The sequence below is a fragment of the Schistocerca americana genome, chromosome 2 (genome assembly GCF_021461395.2).
Source record: "Schistocerca americana isolate TAMUIC-IGC-003095 chromosome 2, iqSchAmer2.1, whole genome shotgun sequence".
Lineage (NCBI taxonomy): Eukaryota > Metazoa > Arthropoda > Insecta > Orthoptera > Acrididae > Schistocerca > Schistocerca americana.
This window is the reverse complement of record NC_060120.1, coordinates 266,060,632-266,087,653: the sequence shown is the minus strand read 5'-3', so window position 1 is coordinate 266,087,653 and position 27,022 is coordinate 266,060,632. Positions and strand designations below refer to the sequence as shown.

Here is a 27,022-nt window from a genome sequence, read left to right as displayed (position 1 = left end):
TAACAGCTGTTACATTCGTATTCAGTACTCTAAAACTCAAATCACCAACCCACCCTCCCATCCCCACAGACATACATTACAAAACAAGCTACAACCTCTCTCCCCATACACACACACACACACACACACACACACACACACACACAAACACTATTAAAAAAAAAGACGTATACATGCGCTTCAGGTCTCTCCGTCTCTCTCTGTCATACACACACACACACGCACACACACACACACACACGTACACCGATATAAGCATCATGCATAGAAGTTGGCAACATGCGAGTAAACTAACTACAGAGGAGAAAACACTTATTGAAGTTATAATATCTACATTGGTAAAAGCTATATGTAGTGACAAAAGGATAATAGTGCACCACAAAAAAGAAGGAGAAACGTGATGAACAGTGTGAAAAAGTTCGGAATACAAAATTGTACTAGTGTTTTGGTAATAAAAGGGTAATCCCACCTCCAGACAAGATGAGAGGAAACACAGATCACAGCAAACTGTAATTACTTATTTACATAAAAACCGCGACGTGAACGGTTTGACAATCTAAAAATAACAAAACTGTATAGTTATAGATATCACTGAAGATGCCTTAGAGCAAGAAAATGGGGAAACGCGTCTAGGAAAAATAAACTAAGTTGCAGCAAGAAAATGCGATTTTATTTACAAAACTGGTATTTCTGTGCTTGCTGCGGAGGATGGCCACGCAAACAAACTTCTTGCACGTATAAAACTTTATCATCTTTCTAAATCAGCATACTCATAATCTTAACTCACAATTACAATAAAATCCCCTTATGAGAAATCAACTTATCATAAGAAAGCATTAATAACTCATTCACAGTTATCTCTTACCCCAAGAGATTAGTCCAGTGATTCGACTTCATAACCTCTCACATATCATGAACGTACTTCTTGGGTCACAGTCGCTTTTCAGCCTGCCCCCCCCCCCCCCCTCCCCCTAGTTTGTTTCTATAGTATTTCCTAATAGCTGAGCAAGTGCAGATATCGCAGGCATGTCATCTGCTATTATGCTTTGTGTGTCTTAAGGGACCTGGAGCAGTTTAATCGTTAGACCCACTTATTCTTCTTGCATCCGCATGGTGCCCTAGTGCATTGATACTTTGAGCCAGTGTCACATGATGCAAATAGAGGAAATGCTAATAATCCGACTCTTTTGCCACGTTTATGTCATCTACCGCCACTGTTTACTTCTACCATACCTTACATCTAACTTTCATGAGAATGCTAACTAGTACTCACTACATGTTGCCCTGGGGCCATCCTACCATCAAATTACCTATTACCTAGTACAAACTTCAATTAATGTTCAAAGCATCAAATTATAAGATAGCTATGTTTCGTACAGTATTAGACATACTAAGTAACTTGTATTCACATTGCCACAGTACCTGTAGTAGAAGTCTGACCTAGAAGTTCCTTTAATACATTCCTTAAACACTTGCGTTACAGTAAATTGATAATGATATGAGCATATACAGATGGCGGTAGTATTGCATACACAACGTATACAAGAGCAGTGCATTGGTGGAGATGTCATTTGCACTCAGGTGGTTCATGTGAAAAGGTTTCCGACGTGATCATGGCGCACGACGAGAATTAATAGACACTGAACACGGAATGGTAGTTGGAGCTGGACGTATGGAACGTTCCACTTCGAAAATAATTTGAGAATTCAATATTCCGAGGTCCACAGTGTCAAGAGGGTGCCGAGAATACCGAATATCAGGCATTACCTCTCACCACAGACGACGCAGTGACCGACGGCCTTCACATATCGACCGAGAGGAGCGGCTTTTGTGTAGAGTTGTCAGTGCTTAAAGACAAGCTAACTTCGTAAGTAGCTGCAGAATTCAATTAGGACCGTACGGCGAAGGTATGAATTAGGACACTGCGGTGAAGTTTGGAGTTAATGGGCTATGGCAGTAGACGACCGGTGCGAGTGACTTTGCTAACAGCACATCGCCTGCAGCGCCTCTCTTGGGCTCATCACTATATCGGTTGGACCCTAGACGACTGGAAAACCGTGACATGGTTGGATGAGCCCCGATTTCAGTTGGTAAGAGCTGATGGTAGGGTTCGGGTGACCACACGGAGTCTTGGATCCAGGTTGTCACTGTGCGAACTGATGGTTTCTACATAATTGTGTGGGCTGTGTTTACATGGAATGGACTGGGTCCTGTGGTCCAACTGAACTGATCGTTGACTGGAAATGGCTACTTGGAGACCATTTTCAGCCATCCATGGGCATCATGTTCTCAAACAATAATGGAATTATTGGCCACAACTGTTTGCAATTGATTTGATGAACACTCTGGACAATTCGAGGGAATGATTTGGTGACCCAGATAGACCCACATGCATCCCATCTAACATTTGTGGGCATAACCGAGTGGTCTGTTCGTGCACAAAATGGTGCACCGGCAACACTTTCGCAATTATGGACGACTGTAGAGGTAGCATGGCTCAACATCTCTGCAAGTCCATGTCACGTTGTGCTGCTACACTACGCCCGCAGACGGAGGTTCGACACGATATTAATAGGTATCCTATGACTTTTGTCACCTCAGTGTGATTATTCCCAGTACTTAACCGACATCCTATTTCCAAGAAAAACTCGATATGTATTCTGGCCTGTTCCTAAGCTTTCTGCCGACCCATGGTTTCCCACACCTGAGCCAGTCACACTGTTAACTCTTTTTGGCTTAATGCCTTTCTCAGCACACTACAGGTTAGTTTCCTGGTACATTGCATTGGGTGCATCATAGTTGATCATGGTTGAGCAATCAGGCCTTTACCAAATAGTGCCATAGTACCTTCTCCCGATATAATGGGAAGATGATGGTGAGATGAGGGCTAACTCAAGAATACAAAGATTTCAACAGCGAAAATTGAAATCCAAGACGCTGCATCCATTCATTGAATTACGATTGAAGTCTCCACCTGTGTTACGCTGCTTCTGTGACCATGATAGAGTGCGCTATGCTATATGGGCGAGCCATTTGACCACCTAGAATCGGAAGCAGGTAAGGAAATTTTGCTGTACGGCTGGAAACTAAACAGTGAGCAGCGACCGACTGCTCCAGTAAAGTTACCTTTATGTCCCCGGCCACCCAAGTACAAAGGTAAACAGCATTTGGACAACAGTCAGTCACTAAGTAGAAAAACAGACAGTGCAGCAAAAATTGCAAGTTGTAAACCTGTTTGAAATGTGGCTTCTTACAAATCTTAGAATATAATAAATTGCAATTATATGACAAAGCAAATGTGAATACATCTGTGGTAGTAGAAAACGAAGTGCATTCACAGAAACAACAATATTTTCAGTAACTTCAAACCGGAAGGAGTTAATGTCTTACAGTGAAATAATATTTTGACGATAGGATTGACAACTTTTAAATGCTTTCGCTATTTGAACATACAATAACTCAGATGATAGCATTATACTATAGCTACGATCCCTCAAAGATACATATCTGCTTCTATTTCACTTCTTGATTTCTTACGTTTTTAAAAACTTTCTCATTATTCAAACATCTGACAGAACATCGTATCCTCCACAATAGCATAGCAACTGAATGCAGCAAGAATACGTCACATCTTGTCACACTTTATGGTAATTTCAGTTATTGGCACAATAAAAATTAAATATAATTACATCCGGTATCGACAAACTAACATAATTTGGAAGTGCTCAATTACATGCATTTTCTGACACCACTATTGAAAACAGTGTCAAACTCCCTTCTCTCAAACACATATAAATAACTGTTTACACATTAAATAAAATGGCTTAAACAAGAGTTAACAAGAATCTGTTGTCATGCACTTGTACGAGAATAGTAGCACACGAGTATTTCTGTATGAACAAATTATTATTTCAGACATGAGCTTTGCCCAGTGTTCAAACACTTTACAGTAATGCAGCTGGGTGATATCGTTGGCAACAGCCGATATTTGGACAGGAGCCACACACTGTCGTTTTCGAGGCAAAACTGCAGCAAGTATGCGCTGTGCAAGCGAATTTGAAACTTCGGTTTTCATAGAAACTCTGTAACGATGACATTAAACACATTGTAAACACTAGCGCCATCTCGGTGTTCTGAACTCCAGCACAGACGGGCCCGCTCCACGCCAGTGGTTCCTACCACCACCAGGGAATGCAGATCTGATGATGATGTCTGTAGTAGATGGAGATCGATCATCCGCAAATAAAAACTAACAACTTACACGCAATTACAACAGTGTTTACTAAGTAAATTATCACATTGTTAGGTCGCTGTTTCCTGGAAAAATTTTCCAGAAATATTTTAAACAAAAGTGTCGTCTAGATATCCGAAAACACGCGCAGTTTTCAAATACACCGACTCCAAGACATGTTCCTCGAAATCCTCCCACCAAGTAGGTAATAGTAGCTGACAACGGGCTTCCCATCGCAACACCATCTGTCTGCTCGTAGTACTGGACATTGAATAAAAAGTAAGTGGAAGTCAACACATATTCAAAAAGGTTCGTTAATTCAACACAAATCCTAACCTAAACCAATTGTATGGAATCAGACAGAGGAACATGAGCGAACAGAGAGACCATGTCAAAACGTACTAAATTATCAGTCTTTCGAACGAATTTTGATCGACTTAAGAAATTCGCCGAGTTCTTGACGTGGTCCTCATACCGACCTACTATAGCATTCAATAGAATAGTAAGGTGTTTTGCTAAACGACTTGTCGGAACACCAATATTACTCGTAATCGGACGAAGGAGAAACCCTTTCTTGTGGAACTTAGGGAGTCCATATAATCTAGGGGAAACAGCATGATATGAATTAAGTCTCTTGATAGTCTCTTCTGAAAATGATATTTTCTTCAGGAACTGTTAGTCCTTCTTTCAATAACAATTTTGTGACACGCTTAAACAGACAGTAAATACTGTAACTTTTGAACGTAATCCTACTTGTCCAAAACAACGATACCATTGCTCTTGTCCACAGGTAAAATGACAATATCAGGATCAAATCTGCGAACATCAAGCGGCCCTCTCTCCTTTTGCGACATTACTCTTGGGTGCACTTGCCTCAGTCAACAAACGACAGTCTCTTGTCGTTGCGATGGGAAACAGCCCGTAAAGGCGAAAGAATCAGCAACGACTAATGGCATGAGGATCCAGAAGGCAATGGAAACCACTGCATTAAAGGCACATAACGTGCATCCACAGGGCATGTGCCCCGTAACTGAAAAAGTGTCATGATGATCTATCCATTGACAAAGGATTCCGGAATAGTCTCCCATTCGAATCTCCGGAAGGGGACTGTCAATGGGGAAGTGACCATGAGAAAAAGATTGTAAAACGAAGGAAAGGATAACGTTTTACGACTCTGGGGGTGAACTGTCAGAAGCTTGAACGTGGTAGGGAAGCTAGAAACTCTAAAAATGGATATACAAAGGCTCGATCTACACTGAAGAGACAAAGAAAATGTTACATCTGCCTAATATCGTGTAGGGCCCCCGCGAGCACGCAGAAGTGCCGCAATACGACGTGGCACCGACTCGACTAATGTCTGAAATAGTGCTGGAGGGAACTGACACCATGAACCTTGCAGGGCTGTCCATAAATCCCTAAGAGTATGACGAGGTGGAGATCACTTCTGAACAGCACGTTGCGCGGCAATCCAGATATGCTCAATAATGTTCATGTCTTAGGCGTCTGGTGGCCAGCGGAAGTGTTTAAACTCAGAAGAGTGTTTCTGGGTCCACTCTGTAGCAATTCCGGACGTGTGGGGTACTGCTAGAATTGCCCAAGTCAGTCGGAATACGCAATAGACATGAATGGATGCAGATGATCAGACAGGAAGCTTACGTACGTGCCGCCTCTGAGAGTTGTATCTTGACGCATCAGGGATCCCACATCACTCCAGCTGCACACGCCCCACACCATAACACAGCTTCTACCAGCTTGGAAAGTTCCCTGCTGATATGCTGGGTCCATGGATTCATGAGATTGTCTTCATACCAGTACACGTCCATCCACTCTATACAATTTTGAAACGAGACTCGTACGATCAGGCAACATGTTTCTAGCCATCAACAGTCCAACATCGTTGTTGACGGGCCAAGGCGAGGCGTAAAACTTTGTGTCGTACAATCATCAAGGATACACGAGTGGGTCTTCGGCTCCGAAAACTCATATGGATGAGGTTTCGTTGAATAGTTTGCACGCTGGCACGTGTTGATGGCCCAGAATTGAAATCTGCAGCAATTTGCGAAAGGGTTGAACTTCTGTCACGTTGAACGATTCTCTTCAGTCGTCTTTGGTCCCGTTCTTCCAGGGTCTTTTTCAGCTCGCAGAGATGTAGGAGATTTTACGTTTTACCAGATTGCTGATATTCACGGTGCATTCGTAAAATCGAAGTACTGGAAAATCCCCAGTTCATCGCTATCTCGGAGATGCTGTGCCCCATCGCTCGCGCGCCGAGTGTAACACCACTTGCAAACTCAGTTAAATCGTGATAACCAGCCATCGTAGCAGCAGTCACCGATCTAACAACTGCGCCAGACACTTGTTATCTTATATTGGCGTTGCCGACCGCAGCAACGTATTCTGCCTGTTTACATATCTACGTACTTGAATAGGCATGCCTACACCAGTGTCTTTCACGCTTCAGTGTAGATGAAGTAGGGGTCAGTGAAGTGAAATAGAGAGAAGACAAAGATTTCTGGTCATATGAGTATACAGTAACATATATAGCAGCAGAAAATTGTACATCGGGAGTGGGATTCGTTGTGAATAACAAGGTAGAACAGAAAGTTTGTTGCTGTGAACAGTTCAGTGACACGGTTGTTCTTATCAGAATCGGCGCCAACTAACACCGACGACGATAGTTCAGGTGTAAATGCCGATGTCGCAAGCTGAAGATAAAGAGATAGAGATATTATATGAAGCTATTGAAAAGGTAATACAGCACGTAAAGGGAGATGAATATCTAACAGTCGTGGGGGACTGGAATGCAGTTGTAGGGGAAGGAGTAGATGAAAGGGTTATGGGAAAATAAGGTCTAGGAACAAGGAATGAGAGAGAGGAGAAAGACTAATTGAGTTCTGTAATATATTTCAGCTAGTAATAGCGAATAGTAGGTCCAAGAGTCAAAGAGGAGGAAGTATAGTTGGAAAAGGCCGAGTGATATGGTCGGATTTCAATTAGATTACACAATGGTCAGACAGAGATTCCGAAATCAGATGCTGGATTGTAAGACGTACCCAAGAGCAGATATACACTCAGATCACAATGCAGCAGTGACGAAGAGTAGGCTGAAGTTTAACAGATTAGTCAGGAAGAATCAATACGCAAAGAAGTGAAATGCAGAAGTATTAAGGAATGACGAGATACGCTTAAAGTTCTCTAAGAATGTAGACACAGCAATAAGGAATATCTCAGTAGGCAGTACAGTTGCAGCGGAATGGACACCTCTAAAAAGGACAAACACAGAAGATGGCAAAATACGTAGGTACAAAGAAAGTAACCGCGGGTAACAGTAGAAATACTTCAGTTTATTGATGAAAGAAGGAAGAACAAAAATCTTCAGGGAAATTCGGGAATACAGAAGTACAAGTCACTTCCGACTAGAATTCCATTGTTAAACGCAGAGGAGAGAGCGGATGGGTGGGGGGGAGTATATTGAAGGCCTCTATGAGGGGGAAGACTTTGCTCATGTAAAAGAAGAAGAAACAGGAGTCGATTTAGAAGAGATAGGGGATCCAGTTTTAGGATCAGAATTTAAGAGAGCTATGGAGGACCTAATATCAAATAAAGTAGAAGGGGTAGATAACATTCCATCAGAATTTCTAAAGTCGTTGGGGACAGTAGCAACAAAACGTCTATTCGCACTGGTGTGCGAATGTATGTGTGTAGGGACGTATCATCTGACTTTTGGATAAATATCATCCGCACATGAAAAACTGCTTCGACACTAAGATATATGTGTCCTCGTCCTTGACTTCGCCTGGCATCGTCCCATGTTATCCCTGCGTCTGAACAGCAGGTGTAGCGGACGGCTGGTAGCATACGGACATATCTGAAAGGTGGTCTGCATTCTCAGTGAATGCTGGGACGGTTGGTGGTGATGTGACGGTGGTGGTGGTCGGCTTACTTGATCCGTGTGTGCCACCAGCTGGTGTCAGCCAGTGACGTCTGCTAGCGACAAAGCTGATGAAAGGGTCACCCAGCATTAAACCCTGGACCACCGACTGAAAACTATCGTCAAACGGTTGGAGGACGTGAGCACTATGGAACCAGGTGGTTGCCATTTGTGCCTCTAATCATAAGGTAAACAGGTAGCTTGTGGGACTGTCTCGTACATATGGTGGAGTGGTATAGCGTGTTCCGGGTGTATCGTTTACTGAAACATCAGAAGAAAGTTGCAGATTTATTGGTACAGTCTGACACACAGCAGGTGTCATAACATAGCTCTGCTGTGCTGATGATCTACTCGGCTGCCCTGCCGATTTAAACGCAGCCCTTTGGAGCCGATGGCGAAGAAGATACTCCTCCCGCATTATCCTGTGGCGAAGAACTCTCTGGCTAGCACATAGGCTGCTCGAAAGGTGATCATTGTCCTAGACGCGGGTATTGCCGTGTGGAAGGTGATGGCGCAAAAGTGCCTGACTCTGGGTTGCTGTGATGGCAGCTTATTGAATGCGACAGTCAGTGCCTGGGCACGACGTGGACAGTGGGTTTCGTTTATGCAGTTACAACTCACGATACAGGTTCCATAGTGATGAGTGCCACTTCGCATTACATTCGAAACCAGTGGTATACAAACCCAGTGCTTTCTGGGGCCCTTGAACTACTTCCACCTTAGAAATACTACAATTCATCGGGAAAGTAAACGAAATGTAGGGAGATTTGCAGCTGGAGAAGGACAGCCACAGCAGAACATATCACATAGATAAACTAACTGAGAAGGACACAAAACGAAAAATATAGAAATATAACATAAAACAACAACGACATATACAAAGCAGCCACAGGGGTGAACTACTGTGAAGGACGTACAGTAAAGTAATGGAACTCTAAAATAAAATTTATGCCATTTCAGTGAAATGCGTTAGTCTGCGAATCGTGTGGACTTCCACCATAGCTTCCATCCTGCTGATTACATACTGCGATCAGTTGTAAGAGATTTCTTCTCTGACATACGTAGCAAGTATTATATATCGTGACCTACTTCATATTTCATGTGTATCTTCACATGCTTTAACATGTGACCCATGTGCCTGTCATATGAAAGTAATTGACTTCATTTGTTGCTACACGTTTCTTTATTAATTTTAAATCTACGTGATGTCTATAGACACTCGACATAAATTTTTGTACATCATGCTCCGTTTCCATTAAATTTATTTTCCTCTACTTCTCTTTGTATTTTCATTTTGCAAATATCCGTAGCTAGTGGACACATGCACTTTTAATAGCATTAAATGTCATATAGTGTTTTGAAAAAGCTCGTGATAAATGCAGAGTGGCTAAAGCTACTGGAAGATTCAACTTAAGTCACTGACAAAATGTCACAGTTCCAAAACTCCAAAACGCCTACATGTAAAATGATAATTGCCAACATTAGCAGAAGATATATCACAAGATGCATCATGTGGAATCAGAAAATGACAGTCATGCTCTGATGAAACAACTGATGGAAAATATTACACAACATGATTTTACTTGTTCATTTTATTCTGAGATGATGAGACAGTGTCCAGTAGGGTAAGCTTCAGAACATTGCTCGAATGCACACCCGAAGGTAGGTTATCTGGTGCTTAAGTAGCCATTTCCGTGGATAAATACTGACAGAACGTTACATGGCTGTTTTAGAATAAATTGTGCCAAGATTATTGTGAATGTCAACGTCTGGCAATGTGATTTTGACAGTACTGAGTTCGCTAAAATAACCAACGTCTGAAGTACTATATGCCCAAGTCAAATATATACCGGTTCTTCCTTTAAGCGACTCTTAAAGTTATAATTACGGTGGATCACCAGTGAACTTAGAAGTGTTATGCTATGGATATGAAGGCGATAAAAGGAGCCACAAACTGTTGAGCGTAAGGCAGATGCAGGCTTGAAAAAGCAGTCTATTAACACGCTGCCCTAAGGAACGTACAAATTTATTATTCCGTTTTAAAATGGATGTGAGCCTGAATCGTGTATAAACAAAACTATTCAATAAATAACGGCTGGTAGTTCTGTTTCTGCAAGTAAAGGAAGATCAGGGTTTACAATCACATCGACGGCGTGTGTGAAAAAAGAGAGCCCTTTTCAAATAACCATCCTGGAATTCGTGTTTTGTGAAACAAGGGACAATCTGGCGGGAAGGTTGGGGATTAGAACCGATGTCCTTCCCCCTGAAAGTCTACTGATTTTAAAAGGATTATTTTCGGTTTCCTTATTTGAGTAAAGGTTCGCCCATTATGTGCAAAATGTTGGAAACGTTACCTAACTTGGTTTACAAAATGTAACAGTTAATAACAGGGATTGTTGTGCTGCAGCACTACAGACGTAATTTAATTTACTGTAGCGGTCCTTGGTTGAAATGATCTGCTGCTACACATCGTGTAGCGGAAATAACTTATTTTAGGCTCACTCTGCCTGTCAATGCCACGTGAAAACGCGGCTACATCTTTAAAGTAATTTTAATTACTCGACGCAACACCTGTGCTGTGAAGCCAGTCCTTCGTGAACGGTCTGCAGGAACTCTCATTTGATGCAGGAGCACTCAGCAGATTAGTTTCGCTTTCCAGGTGTCCCCACCTGCGTCACGTGAGTTAGCAGCTTTAGAGGTCTCGGAAGTATATGAAATACGTAGAGTTCTGTTCCACTCATCGTATTAGAAGTTAATCGTATTCACAGTTTGGTTTAAAATGTGAATGTTGGATTAGGAAGTAATGATGAATACGGATGCAGCTTATTTGACATCGGGCTGATCAAAAGGATTAACTTTCAAAATGGAGGATGTTGGAAATCAAGAACACTTCGTTATCTCTTAGTTTCTGGACATGTATACATGAATAGTTTTAACATAAATGAATGCATTAATATTTTTAGTCCTACTCGTGCAAATACTTCTTCTCATTCTTGTTTCGGGGATTTCACAGGTGCCGTCGCATCCCGCATCCCTGTCACCAATTACCTTGGTCTCGCCATTCTTCTTCATTATCTTCCATTTCTCCTCTCTCCATCGCTTATTGGCTACCACTCAGCCACACTTTCGTGGTCCTCCAGTTCTTCTTCTTCCAGGAGATTGCAGTGAAAGTATTGTCTTGGTCCATCCGTCTTCTTCCAACCTTTTGGCATGTTCAAAACATCCTAACTGTCTTTCTTATATTTTGTCTATAATATTAGAACAAATCTGTGTCCTTTCTCTTATATCCTTATTTCTTACGTGGTCTTAAGTCGGGTAATTCTACAGGTTTTTCTCAAGCTGAAAGTCGCTTTTTTGTTCCTTTCTTCGACTTCCCAGCATAACTCCCATAGCTTGTTGTTGTTGGTTCCACGATGGATTTGTGTACAGGAATTGTAGTCTTTAAACTCATTTCTGAGGACCAAAGTACAGACTAGGTTATTCAGTATATTTGAATGAGCTCAGCCTTGAGCTAAACGTAATTTTGTTTTTTCTTTTACTTCGGACACATGTTTCACTCGTGCTACAGCATCATCAGTGACCTTTTATTTTCTTACTATTAAAGAAGAAAAATGCTCTTTACTATTTGTACACAAATAAATTTCAGTTTTTAAACCGGTGTTTATAAATTTGAAAAATAGAGAAAAGTTTGTGTGTATATCTTGATACCACAGCTGTGGTTCTCCTGCAATTTTTGTTTTTTATGTAGCTTGTTTTCTTTCATAGTTTGCCATTTGCAGCAATTTATATAGAACTAAATGTACAGAGATTATTTACTTCGAAATGCCACGAATGTATTTGTTCTGGTTAGGGCTGACATTAACTTAACTAACTCTGCGCTGAAATTTATGTGAGTGAATGTGTGTGTGTGCTTGTGTGTGTATGTGTGTGTGTGTGTGTGTGTGTGTGTATGTGTGTGTGTGTTTGGAGAGGTGGGTTTGGGGTGTTTATGGATTGGTGTTATCTGAGAACAGAGTTCCCTTGTAGAGAAATGTGTATTCATTTATTATTGCTTTTCCTTCAACGATGGCTTTTCGTATTTGATAATGTTTGTCAGTTATTAGTTTTTTGTGGGGGAGGGGGTCTGCTGCTGCATTTTAGAATTTAAAGTCAGTGTTGATGTCTGTTGGGCTGTGCTTCGTGTCCGTAAGGAGTTCAGCAAACGCAGAATGACAGCTGTTACTTCTTAATGGTCTTGTGTGTTTTTTGTATCTAGTACTAAAGTCTCTACTTGTCTGTCCTATGTAAATTAATTTGCAATCCAATCATGTCAACTGGTAAATATTAGATGTGTTGTGTTCTGCTGTGCTTGTACTGGTTCCCCTTAGTTACCTCTGTATTGAGGTGTCTGTCATGTAGGCTATTTTTATCCCTTGTTATCTTAGTGTTTTGCCTGTTTTGCTGAAGGTGGATCGCCTCCAAAAACAAATCTATTGACACAGCAAACACAGACAGAAGAGCTTCAACCTCAAGATGATTATGTTATTCAAAATAAAAATTCCAAGATACGAACAAGTTACGTTACTGTCTACAGGGGTACAGAATGCGGCTTCGGCCACTTCCTGATGGGTGCAAAGTTGAGTATCTTCCAAGGGCCAAAGTCACATTACGAAGGCAAATATTCCCACGAGAACAGTGGATACTACGAAATACAACTTGAAACAAGAATCTGCACAATTTCTCTGTAAATTACTGTTGTCCAACAAACTGAGGCACTTACAAAAAGAAACGGCGAAGCATACAAATCCAAAAACACAAACTTCATATTTTTTATTTTTTATACTGGCTGCCGGTTTTAAGTAAAAATTTGTGAGTGGAATAGAAGGAGTTGTCCAGGAGACGTGATCTGAAATTAGATTAGAATATCGCTTTGTTGCCTGTCAGACATTTTATGTTGTTTGTCAAATGATAAATTTTTTTTGTTATTGCGTATTGGAATCCTCACTGAACCTCTGACAGCTATAACAATGGGTTATGAAGATTATTTTTCCCTCTTGTATTGCTCCGTCGGACCAAATTAAGGAGCAAATCTCCAAGGTCATGGAACGTGTCAGTACATGAAATTAAAACATAAAGGTAATAACAGATAAAAATAAAATGTTTATGAACCTGAAAAAATCAGTCCATAAGTTTGAGTAAACTCAATCAACAATACAACAAGAATCAGCTTAATTTTTCAAGGAACTCCTCAACAGAATAGGAATGACCCATGAGGAAACTCTTCAGTTTCGATTTGAAAGCGAGTGGATAACTGCTAAGTTTTTGAAATCCTGTGGCAGCTCATTGAAAATGGACACAGTAGCATACTGCACACCTTTCTGCACGACAGTTGAGGAAGTCCGATCCAAAAGCAGGTTTGACTTCTGCCGAGTATTAACTGAGGGAAAGCTGCTAATTCTTGGCAATAAACCGATATTGTTAACAAGAAACGACAGTAAAGAACACATAAATATTGAGAGGCCAATGTCAAAATACCAAGACTAGTGAACAGGGATCGACAAGTGTTTCGCGAGCTTACAACACCTATTGCCCGAACCACCCGTTTCAGAGCCAAAGATATTCATTGATAATGGGAAGAGTTACCCCAAAATATACAATAGGACTTAAGCGAATAAAGTAAGTAAAGTAGACTATTTTTCATATCGAACGATCACTTACTTCAGATACCGTTAGAATGGTAAAAATGGCAGCATTAAGCCTTTGAACAAGATCCTGAACGTTGACTTTCTACAAGAGTTTACTATCTGAACATCTAGAAATTTGAACTGTTCATTTTCTACAAGACATGAACATATGTCATGAACTGCACTATTTGAAACAGAGCCAATATTGCACTCAACATCTTTTACTACCAAGCTAGCGTCATCAGAAAACAGAAATATTTTAGAGTTACCTGTAATACTAGAGGGCATATCATCTGTATAAATAAGGAACAGGAGTGGCACCAACACTGATCCCTGGGGCATCCCCCACTTGACTGTGCCCCACTCAGACCCACATCACAGCCATTCTCAAAACTATGAGTGGACACTTTTCTGTCTGTTGTTAAAGTAGCAGGTGAACCGTTGTGAGCTACTCCCTGTATTCTGTAATGGTCCACCTTCTAGAGTAATATTTTGTGATCAATCAAATGTCTCAGTTAAATCAAAAAATACGCCTAGCGTTCAAAAACTTTTGTTTAACCTATCCATTACCTCAGAGAGAAAAGAGAATATAGCATTTTCAGTTTTTAAACAACTTATAAATCCGAACTGTACATTTGATAGCAATTTATGTTATATAAAATGGGCAATTGTTCTTACATACACAGCTTTTCAATAATTTTAGAAAAAAAACCAAGGAATAGAAATCAGTCTAATATTGTCTGCATTATCCCTTTCTCCTCTTTTACAAAGTCTTTACTGCTGAGTACTTTAATCGTTCAGGAAACTCACCATTCCTAAAGGAAAAACTACAAATATGGCTAAGTGCAGGGCTAACATGTGCAGCACAGTAATATTCTGCTAGGCGCTCCATATTACCCATGAAAGCCCTTTGTCTGCAGTAGGTATAGAGATCACTGTTTTTCTCAAATTGTGATGGGTTATAAGTGAAAAATTTCATTAATGAATATGTATACTATGACAGCGCAGTTAAAAGTGCCAACCTCTTTGAAGAGGTGCCTGCATGATATCAGTGGATGAACACCACATCTTAATCTCACTGTTCGCTTTTGTGCAATCAGTACTTTCTTTCTGAGTGGTGAGTTAACCCAAACAGATTATTCTGTAAGATATTATCAAAAGATTCCGTGTTATTTGGCAGTTATTTTTTTCTAGCTTTTTTTATGGTACTCAGTCGTCCGAAGGATAGTTTGATGCCACTCTCCTGGCTTGTCTATCCTCTTCTAGGCCGTTCTTCTCTGACTGACTACCTCAACCTACATCCATCAGAACTTTCTTTGTGTAATCATACCCTGGATTCCCTCCACAAATTTTACCCTCCGGTACCAAAGAAACGATTACTGATGCTTCGCGATGTATTCCGTCAACCGGTCCCTTTTATTAGTGGAGTTGTGCCACGAATTTATTTTCTGCTCACGCCGATTCAATACCTCCTCATTATGTATCTGCTCATATAAATTTCACTATTCTTCTCTAGCACAACATTGCTGAAGCATCTATTCTCTTATTATCTGCATTACCTCTCGTCCAATTTGAACTTGCGAACACTCAAGAAAAATTAATTCAGAAAATGCTTCTTAACATTTAATTTTATATTAGATGTTAACAAATCCCACTTTCTCGTAAATACTCTTCATGCTGTAGCGACTCTGCATTTTATTCTGTACCATCTCTACTTCCACCATCATAACCTTATTTTATACCAAATAGCAAACTCATCCAGTACTGTTAGATTTCATTTCCTATTCTAAATCCATCATCATCGCGTCATTCAATTATACTACATTCCATTACCATTGTGATACTATTGTTAATGTCCATCTCATCTTTTCACAGAGGTATCCATACCGTTCAGCTGCTTTTCCAAGTACTTTGCTGTTTTTAATCGAATTACAATGTTGTCGGCAAATCTCACATATCACGTTTCTTCTCACTGCAATCAAAATTTTGTTTTCCTTTATTGCATACGCAAATGTGCAGCTTGAATGACATTGGGGGTAGGCTGCAATCCTGTCTGATTCCCTTCTCAAGCACTGCTTCCTTTTCATGTCCTTCATCTCTTAGAAATGCAGTCTGGTTTTGTATAAGTTGCAGATAACCTGTCGCTCCCTGTATGGTATCCCCTCTGCCGCCAGAATGTTAATGAATGTATTCGATTTTCAATTACCAAAACTTTCCAAAATCTGTAAAAGATATAAACACAGATTTGAATTTCATTTAACCTGGCTACTAACATAAGACATATGGTCCGTGTTGCCTTGCTTTGCACAATCGTAACGTTTTTCCGTAAGTTTAATAAAATGACAGGCACCAAAAGAGACTTTAGTCATCGGTAATTTTTTTCCTTCACTATTTACGACAGTGTGCCAAGGCTGCGATAGCTTTTCGATTTCGTGACTGTAGAAATCACTTGGTTTTTAGACAAAGAGCTCACCGAGCCATGTTCTGAGCTCATTTTCATCCGGAAAGAAAGCACCTAGCAGGCGCTTCGATAGAGAGCGGAAGAAGTGAAAATTTGAAGGTGCAAGATCAGGTAAATAAGGTTGATGTAGAACGACTTTCCAACCCAGTTCCTGTATAGTGTTTTTTCAGTCTAGCATAATGCGGGCGGGCTTTATCGCGGAGTAGTATCACTTCACGCAGTCAATGTTCTTGGACTGAGTCTTCAAGATATCACAGATGTTGATAATAAATGTCAGTAGTGATGGTTATTACTCCGGGACACAATTCGTAGTACACCACACCGTCGCTGTTCTGCCAGATGGTTAACATTTTCTTTTGTGGATGTGCACACGTCTTTGCACAGTGAGTTGCTGCTTTGTTTGGGGTCAGTCATTCCCTTCTTTTCCTTACGTTAGCTTAAAAACACCATTTATCGTCACCACTAACGATAGATGATAGAAATGGTCGGTGTTCTTAACGAAGCAATTCATGACGAGCAAGCAGAGATGCGCATGTCGCCAACCGCTGTTTTTTTGTGAAATTGGTGTGGAGCATGTGGTACACATACACCCGATTTTTTAGCTTTCCCAACTGCATGCAAATGTCGCACGATGGTGGAGTGATCACAGTTCATCACATTTGACACTTCTCGAGTACACTGATGTGGATCATTGTGGATTAATGCGCCTAAATGATCTTCATCAAACCGCAAAGGTCATCCTGAACACAGAGAGTCAGTAATGTCCAAACGGTCCTCCTTAAAACGAGAAAACTATTTTCGTGCCGTGCTCCGTGCAGTGGAACTATCCCCATACACGGCGCAAGTATTTCTGCCTGGCTCCGCTGCTATCACCTCTTTAGTGAACTGTAGCAGATGAATATGTCGGAAATGTTTCAATTTCTTCACTTGACACTCCATTTTCTACCGTCCACTGCTCCACTCACTATCTCGAATTGTCATATAAACATGTACTGCTGTAGCATGTGTTGGCTTCGTGTGTAGTTTGGGTATAATAATGCGGTCACTAAGTTTTGTTTTTATTTTAATTTTAGACTAGTTCCGAAGCACCAAACGGAGGAGCAAATCTCGATGGCCATGGAACGAGTGAGTACATTAAATTAACACCAGAAAAGTATCGTTAAAATAAAAATTACACGAAGCCTGAGTTTATAATAGCATAATCAACAATACAACAGAGGAATGAGCTTAATTTTTTTCCCATGAGCTCTTCGGCAGAATAGAAGGAGAGACTACTGATGAAATTCTTCGCCTCAGAGTCCAAAATGCGAGGATTACTGGTTTTTTGGAAGCAGGGAGTTGGGTCCAAAATAATTACACGCCTAGTCGTTTGACTGAGTGTAGAACGCCAGGTCACTTTTACTGCGCATGAAGTTACACAGTAGTAATGCAAAGTATAAAATGTACAAGTAGTACAAAGCAACGACTGCCAGTTACTTTAAGTACAACTAACAGGAAGAAGCTGCTAAAATCTGAATTACCGCCATGACAATTTACGGACCTACACTTGCTGCAACAAAATCTTATCTAAAAACAGTTTATTCCCAATAACTAAATAAAAAGATTCTAGCCCCTAACTTCCATAGTACAGTTTCTGATAATCAAAGACTTAACAGGATGTAAGTCTGTAGGCTTTCGTGGCCGTTGTCACTAAAGTTGTTAGGCCGCGTCATATTTCCCCTAAAATAAACCACATTTCGACCCCTCTGCTGCAGCCTAGAATGTATGTATTGTGTGTTTTCCTTTTATAGAAGCAAGAGTACATGGAGTTCTTCGGCACAGACCGTCCCCTCATATTCATATCACTTAGACAGTGGTTTCATTAGCCTGCTACAGGGCTATTTTACACACTAGAAACAATAACATTTCGTCAGCTTAATTAATAATATGCAAGCACCGGTAAAGAAGTCAGCAGCGTCAGGCTGGCACGGAAACTGTTAGAGAAACACCAGTCTATTAGTCTAGCGCCTTATGAGGATGGAATGTAGTGTTCATTTTAAAATATCACAGACACATTGTGTAAGAGTGTTCACTATTAACTTCAGCATATTGGCTCCGAACCACAAACAGTACACGGTAACTCACGAGGGGGAGACCGTGACAAACAGGCTTCTTCACTAAACTCTCAGCTGTGCGCTACCAGTACCACGCCAGTCCACTTTCAGAAGTTGCAGGATGCCGCACCGAGGAATCCAGTCCACTCTGTCATTTCGGTTCTGTCTGTCTAGTTTAATGGCTGTGCCTCGACACTCAGCGTCTGTTACTATTGTGGATATGCGGACTTGCTCACGGGTTGATATTACTCTGGATTTGCATTTGGAATTCAAGTGAAGTGCATTTTATTCTTTTGCTCTCTGCCATATAACCCAACAACTGCTTGGCAATCACCAGTAAGACGACCAAACAGCACAATTATTACATTCTTGTGGAAGCTTACTGCAAATGGAAGGCGTACAATACAGCACCGCTTTCTGCGTAAGAGAGACCAATGTCAGAATTTGCAGACTCTGAATGGGGATGGACAAGAGACTAATGAACTTACACCATATATTGCTCGAACTGCTCTTTTCTGACGCAAAAATACCGTTCGTGAATGGGAAGACACACCCTAGAATATAATGCCGTACGTCATAAGCAGATGAAAACAAGCAAAGTAAACTAGTTTTCGTATTGGACTATCACTTCTTGCAGATACTTTTCCTATACCAGAATTGCCGCATTCAGTTTTTGAACAAAGTCCCGACCGTCGGTTTTCCAAGACGGCGTACCAACCACCTGGGAACCCAAGAATTTGGGTTGTTCAGATTCACTAATCATGTTTCGATTCTGTGTAATTAAGAGTACTTAGTTTCCGTTGAGACAAGATAAGTCACGAACGTTTTTCAGGGCTAGTCTAACATCACTTTTATCCACGGACAAGGATTGCATTTCAAATTATCAGCAGGGTCATTTAAGTTGAAGTACAGTTCAGAACTCATTTCTTTTGCCATAACATTCTTACTCTTATAGTGTAGTATTACATGTTCGCTGTGCGCCATTTAATGTTAGGAATTTTTCTTGCTCAGCTTTGGTAGTAAATTTGCAGGGCATTTTAACAGCAACATTTTGAACGTCTATTCTTCCGAAGTTCAGTTTCTAGTTCTATGCAGGATTTTCAATCACTTTTAATAATGAAATTTGCCAAACAGCCGTGCAATTGAGATGTTATTTTATTTTGGCTACTAGTTTCGGCAATTCATCACGACATCTTCAGGCTCCAATGTACCTTCCAAAAATAATTGATACTGGCATACTGGGGCCATATGTTTCTGGACGTCGTGGATTCGTAGGCTAAGTGCTTCCTTCGAAGACTTGACTGCAACTCTGTTAGTTCCATGTATTCTTCTGTGACGTCACACGCTGTTCCTTCCACTGCATAACACAGAGTCTCACAAGATAACATCTTTAATAAACAATTTTATGTTACTTTTAAATTATTTTTGCTGAAAGATAATTCGAATGCAGTTACACAATTTCAGATGGATTTAGCGACGCTTTCTAACAGATAGCGTTACTGTGAGCATGCCACCTGCATTGATCAGTTATAAGAACAATCAAAAACAAAAATATACAATAGGAAATCTTTATTCAAAATGAAACAAATATAACAGTGACAAAAGGAAATATCAGAAGAATATTTCTAGTGTCGTCACATAGCACTGGATCTTGAAATTTTGTAAATAGATTTTCGAGGAATAATTGGTGTCCATGCCAATGAAAGTTTTTGAACATTTTCGTGATACTTACTCGTCAGTGAAATAAACCTGTGACTGCTCATGCTGCCCTTCTTTGTACCGCTTCAGTGTCTCTATTACCACGGGTTGCACTTGAGCAATATTCTAAGGTGATAGATGCAAGACATTTGTAAGTCGCCCGTGTATACGGACTGTAATCTCCTAGTCAGTGTACTGAAGCCTGCGACCTGCTTTACTACATTTCAGCAAATGTGGGGAATCCTCTTTATATCCGTACAAATTGTTACATACAGAAAATTAAGTACTAACTCCGGGTTGCACCCCTTCGCTTTCTTTCTTTTCACCACACATGTCCAAAATACCACCAGCTTAACACCCAACTCCATAAGCACCAGTCATGGTGGTTCAGGTTCTGACACTACACCTGATACGTGCTTTGGAGGAAGCAGATGCCCGTCGCCTCATTCAAGATTGCTGACAAGACATCAGTTTGGGCATCCCATGTCAGGACCACCATGAATAACCACAGCCAGCCATTATGCTATACGATGTCTACTACCGATTTACATATACAGTCAATATGAACAATCATTTAGAAGATGTGTTACAAGTTGTAGGTAATGTACTGCACCTATATAGCATTATACGTATAACTATACCAATGTAGCACTGAGGTTAATTTCCTTCAGATAGACCACTGGAATTAGTGCTTGGTCTGTGATTTATTACTTTCCTTTCATTTTCATGTTAATTACATTTCAATGATAAATTTTTTTCTTTGAAACGTGACATGTAAATCGTAATCTGATATATAAACGTCTGAAGACCTAAAATCATGTTCGTCTCATCCAAGATCTGGACTCTATGTGCAAGTTATGAATCGAGGTGTGCATCGCATTCAGATGTCTCCGTGCACACTATGAACGGAGGCACGTCACACCTGCATTTGACACAGCGTCTGCTGCCGACCGCAAGTTCGTCGCCGATGTTCAGTCTGTGCTCTCCGAAGGAGCACTGGTCGCCTGCAACTGTAAGAGAGAGCAATCATATATGTATTCTTGCCCGTCATTTGTAGATCTGTAGTTGCTGTTGCCACAAGCGCGCGCGCACACACACAAACACACAAAGATACAGCCACTAAGTTTGTCAGGGACACATAATACTTAATGCCAACACATAATGCTGGTAAATTAACACTACTGATGGCGGTGCGATTGATTTCATGTTATCCAGTGTCCGTAATAGTGAATTTAATGGTTACTGATCGCAAGGATGTTATATGAATCGGCGTTACCGAGTGCTTATATAAGTGTAGTAACTGCAAAACTGAAACTGACTTTTTTGCTGAATGCTGTAAAATTTAGACGTATGAGAAAATCCCAAGAGGAAACAATAAATAAAATCATGTAGTTCTGTTTCTACGACAACTTTTCTATAGTGACTGACATAAAGAATGTACGACGGACGATCAGTTTTCAACGTAACATGTCTATATCTACACCTACATGGATACCCTGCAACTCACGCTTAAGTGCCTGGCAGAGGGTTCATCAAACCACCTTCACAATAATTGTCTATTATTCCAACCTCGAACAGCGCGTAGAAGAACGAACACCTATATCTTTCCGCGTGAGCTCTGATTTCCCTTACTTTATTATGATGATCGGTTCTCCCTATGAAGGCCGGCGTCAATAGAATATGTTCGCGTTCGGAGGAGAAAGTTGGTAACTGAAATTTCGTCAGAAAATACCGCCGGAACGAAAAACGCCTTTGTTTTAGTGATGAACAACCCAAATCCTCTATCACGTCAGTGAAATTCTCTCCCCTATTTTACGATAATATAAAACGTGCTGCTTTTCTTTGAACTTTGTCGATGTACTCCGTTAAACCGATGTGGTAAGGCTCCCAGACCGCGCAGCAGTATTCCAGAAGAGGACGGACAAGCGTAGTGCAGGCAGTCTCTTTAGTAGATCTGTTACATTTCCTAAGTGTTCTCCTGATAAAACGTAGTCTTCGGTTTGCTTCACCACAACATTGGTATGTGTTCTTTCCAATTTCAGTTGATCATAATTTTGATTCCTATATATGTAGTTGAATTTACTGCCATAGAACTTGAATCATTTATCGTGTAACCTATGTTTAACGGATTCCTTTTAGCACTCACGTGGATGATGTCACTGATTTCTTTATTTAGGGTAAAAAAATGGTTCAAATGGCTCTGAGTAGTATGGTACTTAACATCTACCGAGCGAGGTGGCGCAGTGGTTAGCACACTGGACTCGCATTCGGGAGGACGACGGTTCAATCCCGTCTCCAGTCATCCTAATTTAGGTTTTCCGTAATTTCCCTAAATCGTTTGAGGCAAATGCCGGGATGGTTCCTTTGAAAGGGCACGGCTGATTTCCTTCCCAATCCTTCCCTAACCCGAGCTTGCGCTCCGTCTCTAATGACCTCGTTGTCGACGGGACGTTAAAAACTAACCACCACCACCACTTAACATCTGAGGTCATCAGTCCCCTAGACTTAGAACTACTTAAACCTAACTAACCTAAGGACATCACACGTATCCATGCCCGAGGCAGAATTCGGAACTGCGACCGTAGCAGCAGCGCGGTTCCGGACTGAAGCGTCTAGAACTGCTCGGCCACAACGGCCGGCTATTTAGGGTCAACTGCCAATTTTCGCACCATACAAATATCTTTTCTAAATCGTTTTGTAATTTGGTTTGATCGTCTCATGATTTTACTAGACGATAAACGGCAGCATCATCTGCAAACGAACTACGACGGCTGCTCATATTGTCTCCCAAATCGTTTATGTAGACGAGGGACAGCAGAGGGTCCGTAACCCTACCCTCGGGAACGTCAGGAATCACTTCTGTTTTACTCGATGAGGTTTCGTCAATTACTACGAACTGTGACCTCTAAAGGAACCAGTGTACCACCTCGAATTATTCTTCGTTTACATGAAATCCGTCTAACAAGAACAACGTTTCTAATTCTGTTTGGGTGCAAATTATGTAAGGAAAACTTGTGCAGTGGAGGAACGGCTTTTCTGGAGAGGAAAGTTTTTCTGAGTTTTCCAGATACACACGCTTGCTGCAAGTACCTCATGTACAACTAGGATCGATGTTTTGCTGTCTCCATAAGTACAGTGCCCAATCACATAAATGTGAGCACCTGCCAAAAGCCCTTTACACCGTGGACCGCTGATAGACGAGCATTAAGAGTCGGTGAGGTTCTGGAAGGTACCAACGGAGTTGCGGAGCCACGTCGATTCCAGGGCCGTGACTAGCTACGCTAGGTTCCTCGGTTGAGGATCGCTCCCTGTACAGCCCGATCGAGGTGGTCCCACAGATTCCCGATTGGGTTTAAGTCCGGGGAGTACGGTGGCCAGAGGAGTAGAGTAAACTCATCCTGATGCTCTTCGAGCCACGGACTTACACTGTGAGAGTCTCGACACGTTGCATTATCCTGCTGGCAGAAGTGGCCGTGCCATCGCGCAACTACCCCCAAAGATAGATACATACTCGTGGTGGTCCACTGTGCCTTTCAGAATAACGAAATCATCCAGACAGTTCCAATTATACCTTCCTCAGACCATAAAGGTCCCTCCTGGTTGCTGGATGTTTGCTTTCAGCTGTTTCAGGCTGTACATGCCGATGGAGCAAAAAATGTGGTTCATCTGAAAAGACCCCCTGTCGCCGCTCAGTGGACGTCCAGCTGTGGAACTGGCGTGCGAATTCGGGCCTTCGTCGCCCATTGACAGCAGTGAGCACGGGCGCGTGAACCGGGCGCCTGCTAGAATTGGACACAGGCAGCAACGTTGGCTGGCCGGTCGTTGACGAGACACTGCTCGCAGCCCCTTCGTTCAGCTGGACAGTCTGTTGTTCCATACTGGCACGTCTGTTCGCCCGTACACGTCTGCCCAGCCGTCGTTCATCTCCGTCAGCTAAGGTCCACAGTGCACCACAATTACCTCGGCGCTAGTCCTTGGTAGCGCCATATCGCCGTACACAGTACGCTTTAACCATGGCGGCACGCGATCAGTTTACAAATTAAGCCGTTCCGGAAATCCTTTCACCCCTGCCCCGAATCTAATGATCATGGTATTCTGGACGTAGATGAATCGCTCCATTCCCGCATTACGATAACGACTGCACCGTTTTCCGGCTTGCCCCCAGCACACTTTACGTATCCTCCACTGCTAGTACTACCAACTTCCACGTGTGAGCTTTTATTGCACGCTGACGTCGAAAATTGGTGGAGGTAACATTAATGTGACTGGACCCTGAATGTCGTTGACAGAGTAATTTTGTTTTATTTTCAGTGAGAGTTTCAATTACTTACTGTTTTTGGCAACATTAAGCAACATATAACAATCATTGAGAACAAACGGTAAGATCACACGAAGAAGGAAGATTGGATTTTAACGTCCCGCTGACGACAAGATTAGTGATACGGCAGAACCTTCGATTGGCGAAGGGTGAGGAGGGAAGTGGAATCATGGCGGCCTTTCCCTACAGATAGTCAGGTGATGATTATGATGATGATTTGAGTTGGGTGGCGCTCAACATCATGGTCATCAGCACCCTGACGAGAAGTCAGCATGCTAATCTCGTGTGTGGGAACGAAGGCTGTCCCCACATGCGGAGCACTTTATAATGTATTAAAGTCGGCCTCTCTTCCCCACCAATTTAGAGATGAGGCCTGACAGTTCACAAAATGTCGCCACTCTCGTAACACGGGAATCAGTGTCTGCAAGGATGGTGTCCATATCTCCATCGAGACTGAGGGCTGCCCTAATATCATTATATAGGATGCACGATCCCAAAATATGCTGAGCTGAAAGTGCGACGACACAAGCTTTACAGAGTGGTGTATCCTCCCACTGGAGGAGGAAGACATGTGTTAAAGGGCTATGCCCGATGCGCAGTCTGGTAAGCAGAACCTCTTTCCAGCGGCGAGGCTGACATGACGTCCGCTATGCCTGTGTAGTCGATCTGAGCGACCGCTGTTTGTTTTCTGTCAACCATTCAGTCTCCCACTCACGTATAACGCGTCTGTCAGTAAATGATACGATGGCGTGCAACGGGATAGGTCCCTCATGGACAGCGCCATCCCGACATGCTCCATTGACGGCTTTGTCGGCCATCTCGCTTCTCTGTGTCCCGGTGTGGCCAAGCACCCAGAAGAAGCTCATCTCCTTGCCACGGTGTTGGAGACGCTGTAAGGAGTCATGGGTGGGCTGAATCAGTGGGTCTACCAGATACATTTAGTGAAGTGCTTGCAGTGCACTAAGCGAGTCGGAAAAGACAAGAAACCTTGTACGGTGATGTCTGTGATCCCTCTCCAGTGCCGCCAGAATACCATATAATTACGCATCATAATTTGTAAATTGGTGCGGAAGACGCGCATGGAAAAGTATGTCAGGGAAAACAGCAGATAATTAGTTGAATTTCCGGGTTTTGTGTCCCATCTCTCGTTCCCTGGCATTAACACCATGTTCAAACTCACATACATTTTTATAACCTACCATTGTAGCAGCAGTAACCGATCTAACCACTCCGCCAGACACTTGTCTCTTGATCGCAGTGCCGTATTTTGCCTGTTTACATATCTCTGTATTTGGATACGCATGCCTATACCAGTTTCTTTGGCGCTTCAGTTTATAACATTCTTTGAGAACAAACTGTAAGATCAGGGGAAGCAGAAATATTGGATTTTAACGTCCAGTGATGACAAGATCATTAGTGACGTGGCACATGCTTCGATTGGGGAAAGGTGAGGAGGGAAACGGAACCATTGCGGCGTTTGCCTACAGATATTCAGAGAGATCGCATAACCCTACATCTGGATGGCTGGACGGGTATTTCAGCCTCTGTCCTGTAGAATACGAGTCCAGTGTCTTACTACTGCACTACCTCGCTCGGTAAACTGAGCTGAATACTGCAGCAGAAACTTTGAATAAAATAAAAAATAGTGGCATCAGGACTCGTCTTTGGAGAATGTATTTGGAGAGTGGTTTGTCTGATAAGAATAAAAGATCATAACCCGTCAGCAGAAGTAAATGACTGCCAAACGTAAATATTCAGAGCTATTTAAGCTAGAATTTTGACAATTAGAAAGCTGACTCACTCGTATATTATCCAACCATAAGAGATAATCAGGTCACATTCATATCTAAGTACGTACGCCAAGTGTCACCAGTGAACACTAAGCTGCGTGATCAGTAACGCGTCTGACCGAATTTTGTGGATTGGATGATAAGCAATGGATCCAGACGTTGTAACCGAGCGACATATGGCAGTTTAGATTAGATTAGATTAGTTCTTGTTCCATAGATCATGAATACGACACTTCGTAATGATGTGGAACGTGTCAGGTTAATAAAAGGTTTCTATACAAGATATTACATTACACAAAATATTACATGACACTTAATATTTTTAATTTTTTTGGTGGGGGTTGGGGAAATTACCCACTTACTATATCCAAAAATTCATCTAATGTGTAGAAGGAGTTACAATTAAGAAACTCTTTTAATTTCCCTTTAAATGCTATATGGCTATCTGTCAGACTTTTGATGCTGTTACATAAGTGACCAAAGACTTTTGTGGCAGCATAATTTACCCCCTTCTGAGCCAAAGTTAGATTTAACTTTGAGTAGTGAATATCATCCATTCTCCTAGTGCCGTAGCCATGTACATTGCTATTACTTTTGAATTCGTTCGGATTGTTAATAAAAATTTTTATAGGTGAATATATATATATTGTGAGGCTACAGTGAAGATCTCTAGCTCTTTAAATAAGTGTCTGCAGGATGATCTTGGATGAGCTCCAGCAATTATTCCGATTACGTAGTCAACCAGCTGGATTCGCTTTCTGGAGGACGTCAGTTCAGTTCTCTGCCCGGTTTCTCCGTTGTTCCCGTAAGTCGCATAACGCAAATTCGGGGAGGGTT

The 27,022-nt window shown here is 41.7% G+C and overlaps 1 protein-coding gene across 1 annotated transcript in view; it reads right to left on the bottom strand.

Annotated features, from left to right (window-relative positions):
* Positions 1-20,738: 20,738 nt before the first annotated feature.
* The window catches only part of LOC124593950, a 61,436-nt gene continuing 55,152 nt past the window's right edge, over positions 20,739-27,022 (bottom strand). Inside the window, exon 8 of the mRNA XM_047132298.1 lies at positions 20,739-21,087. Coding sequence (XP_046988254.1) covers positions 20,933-21,087 — 155 coding nt within the window. The 3' untranslated portion in view covers positions 20,739-20,932. The remainder of the gene's footprint in view (positions 21,088-27,022) is intronic.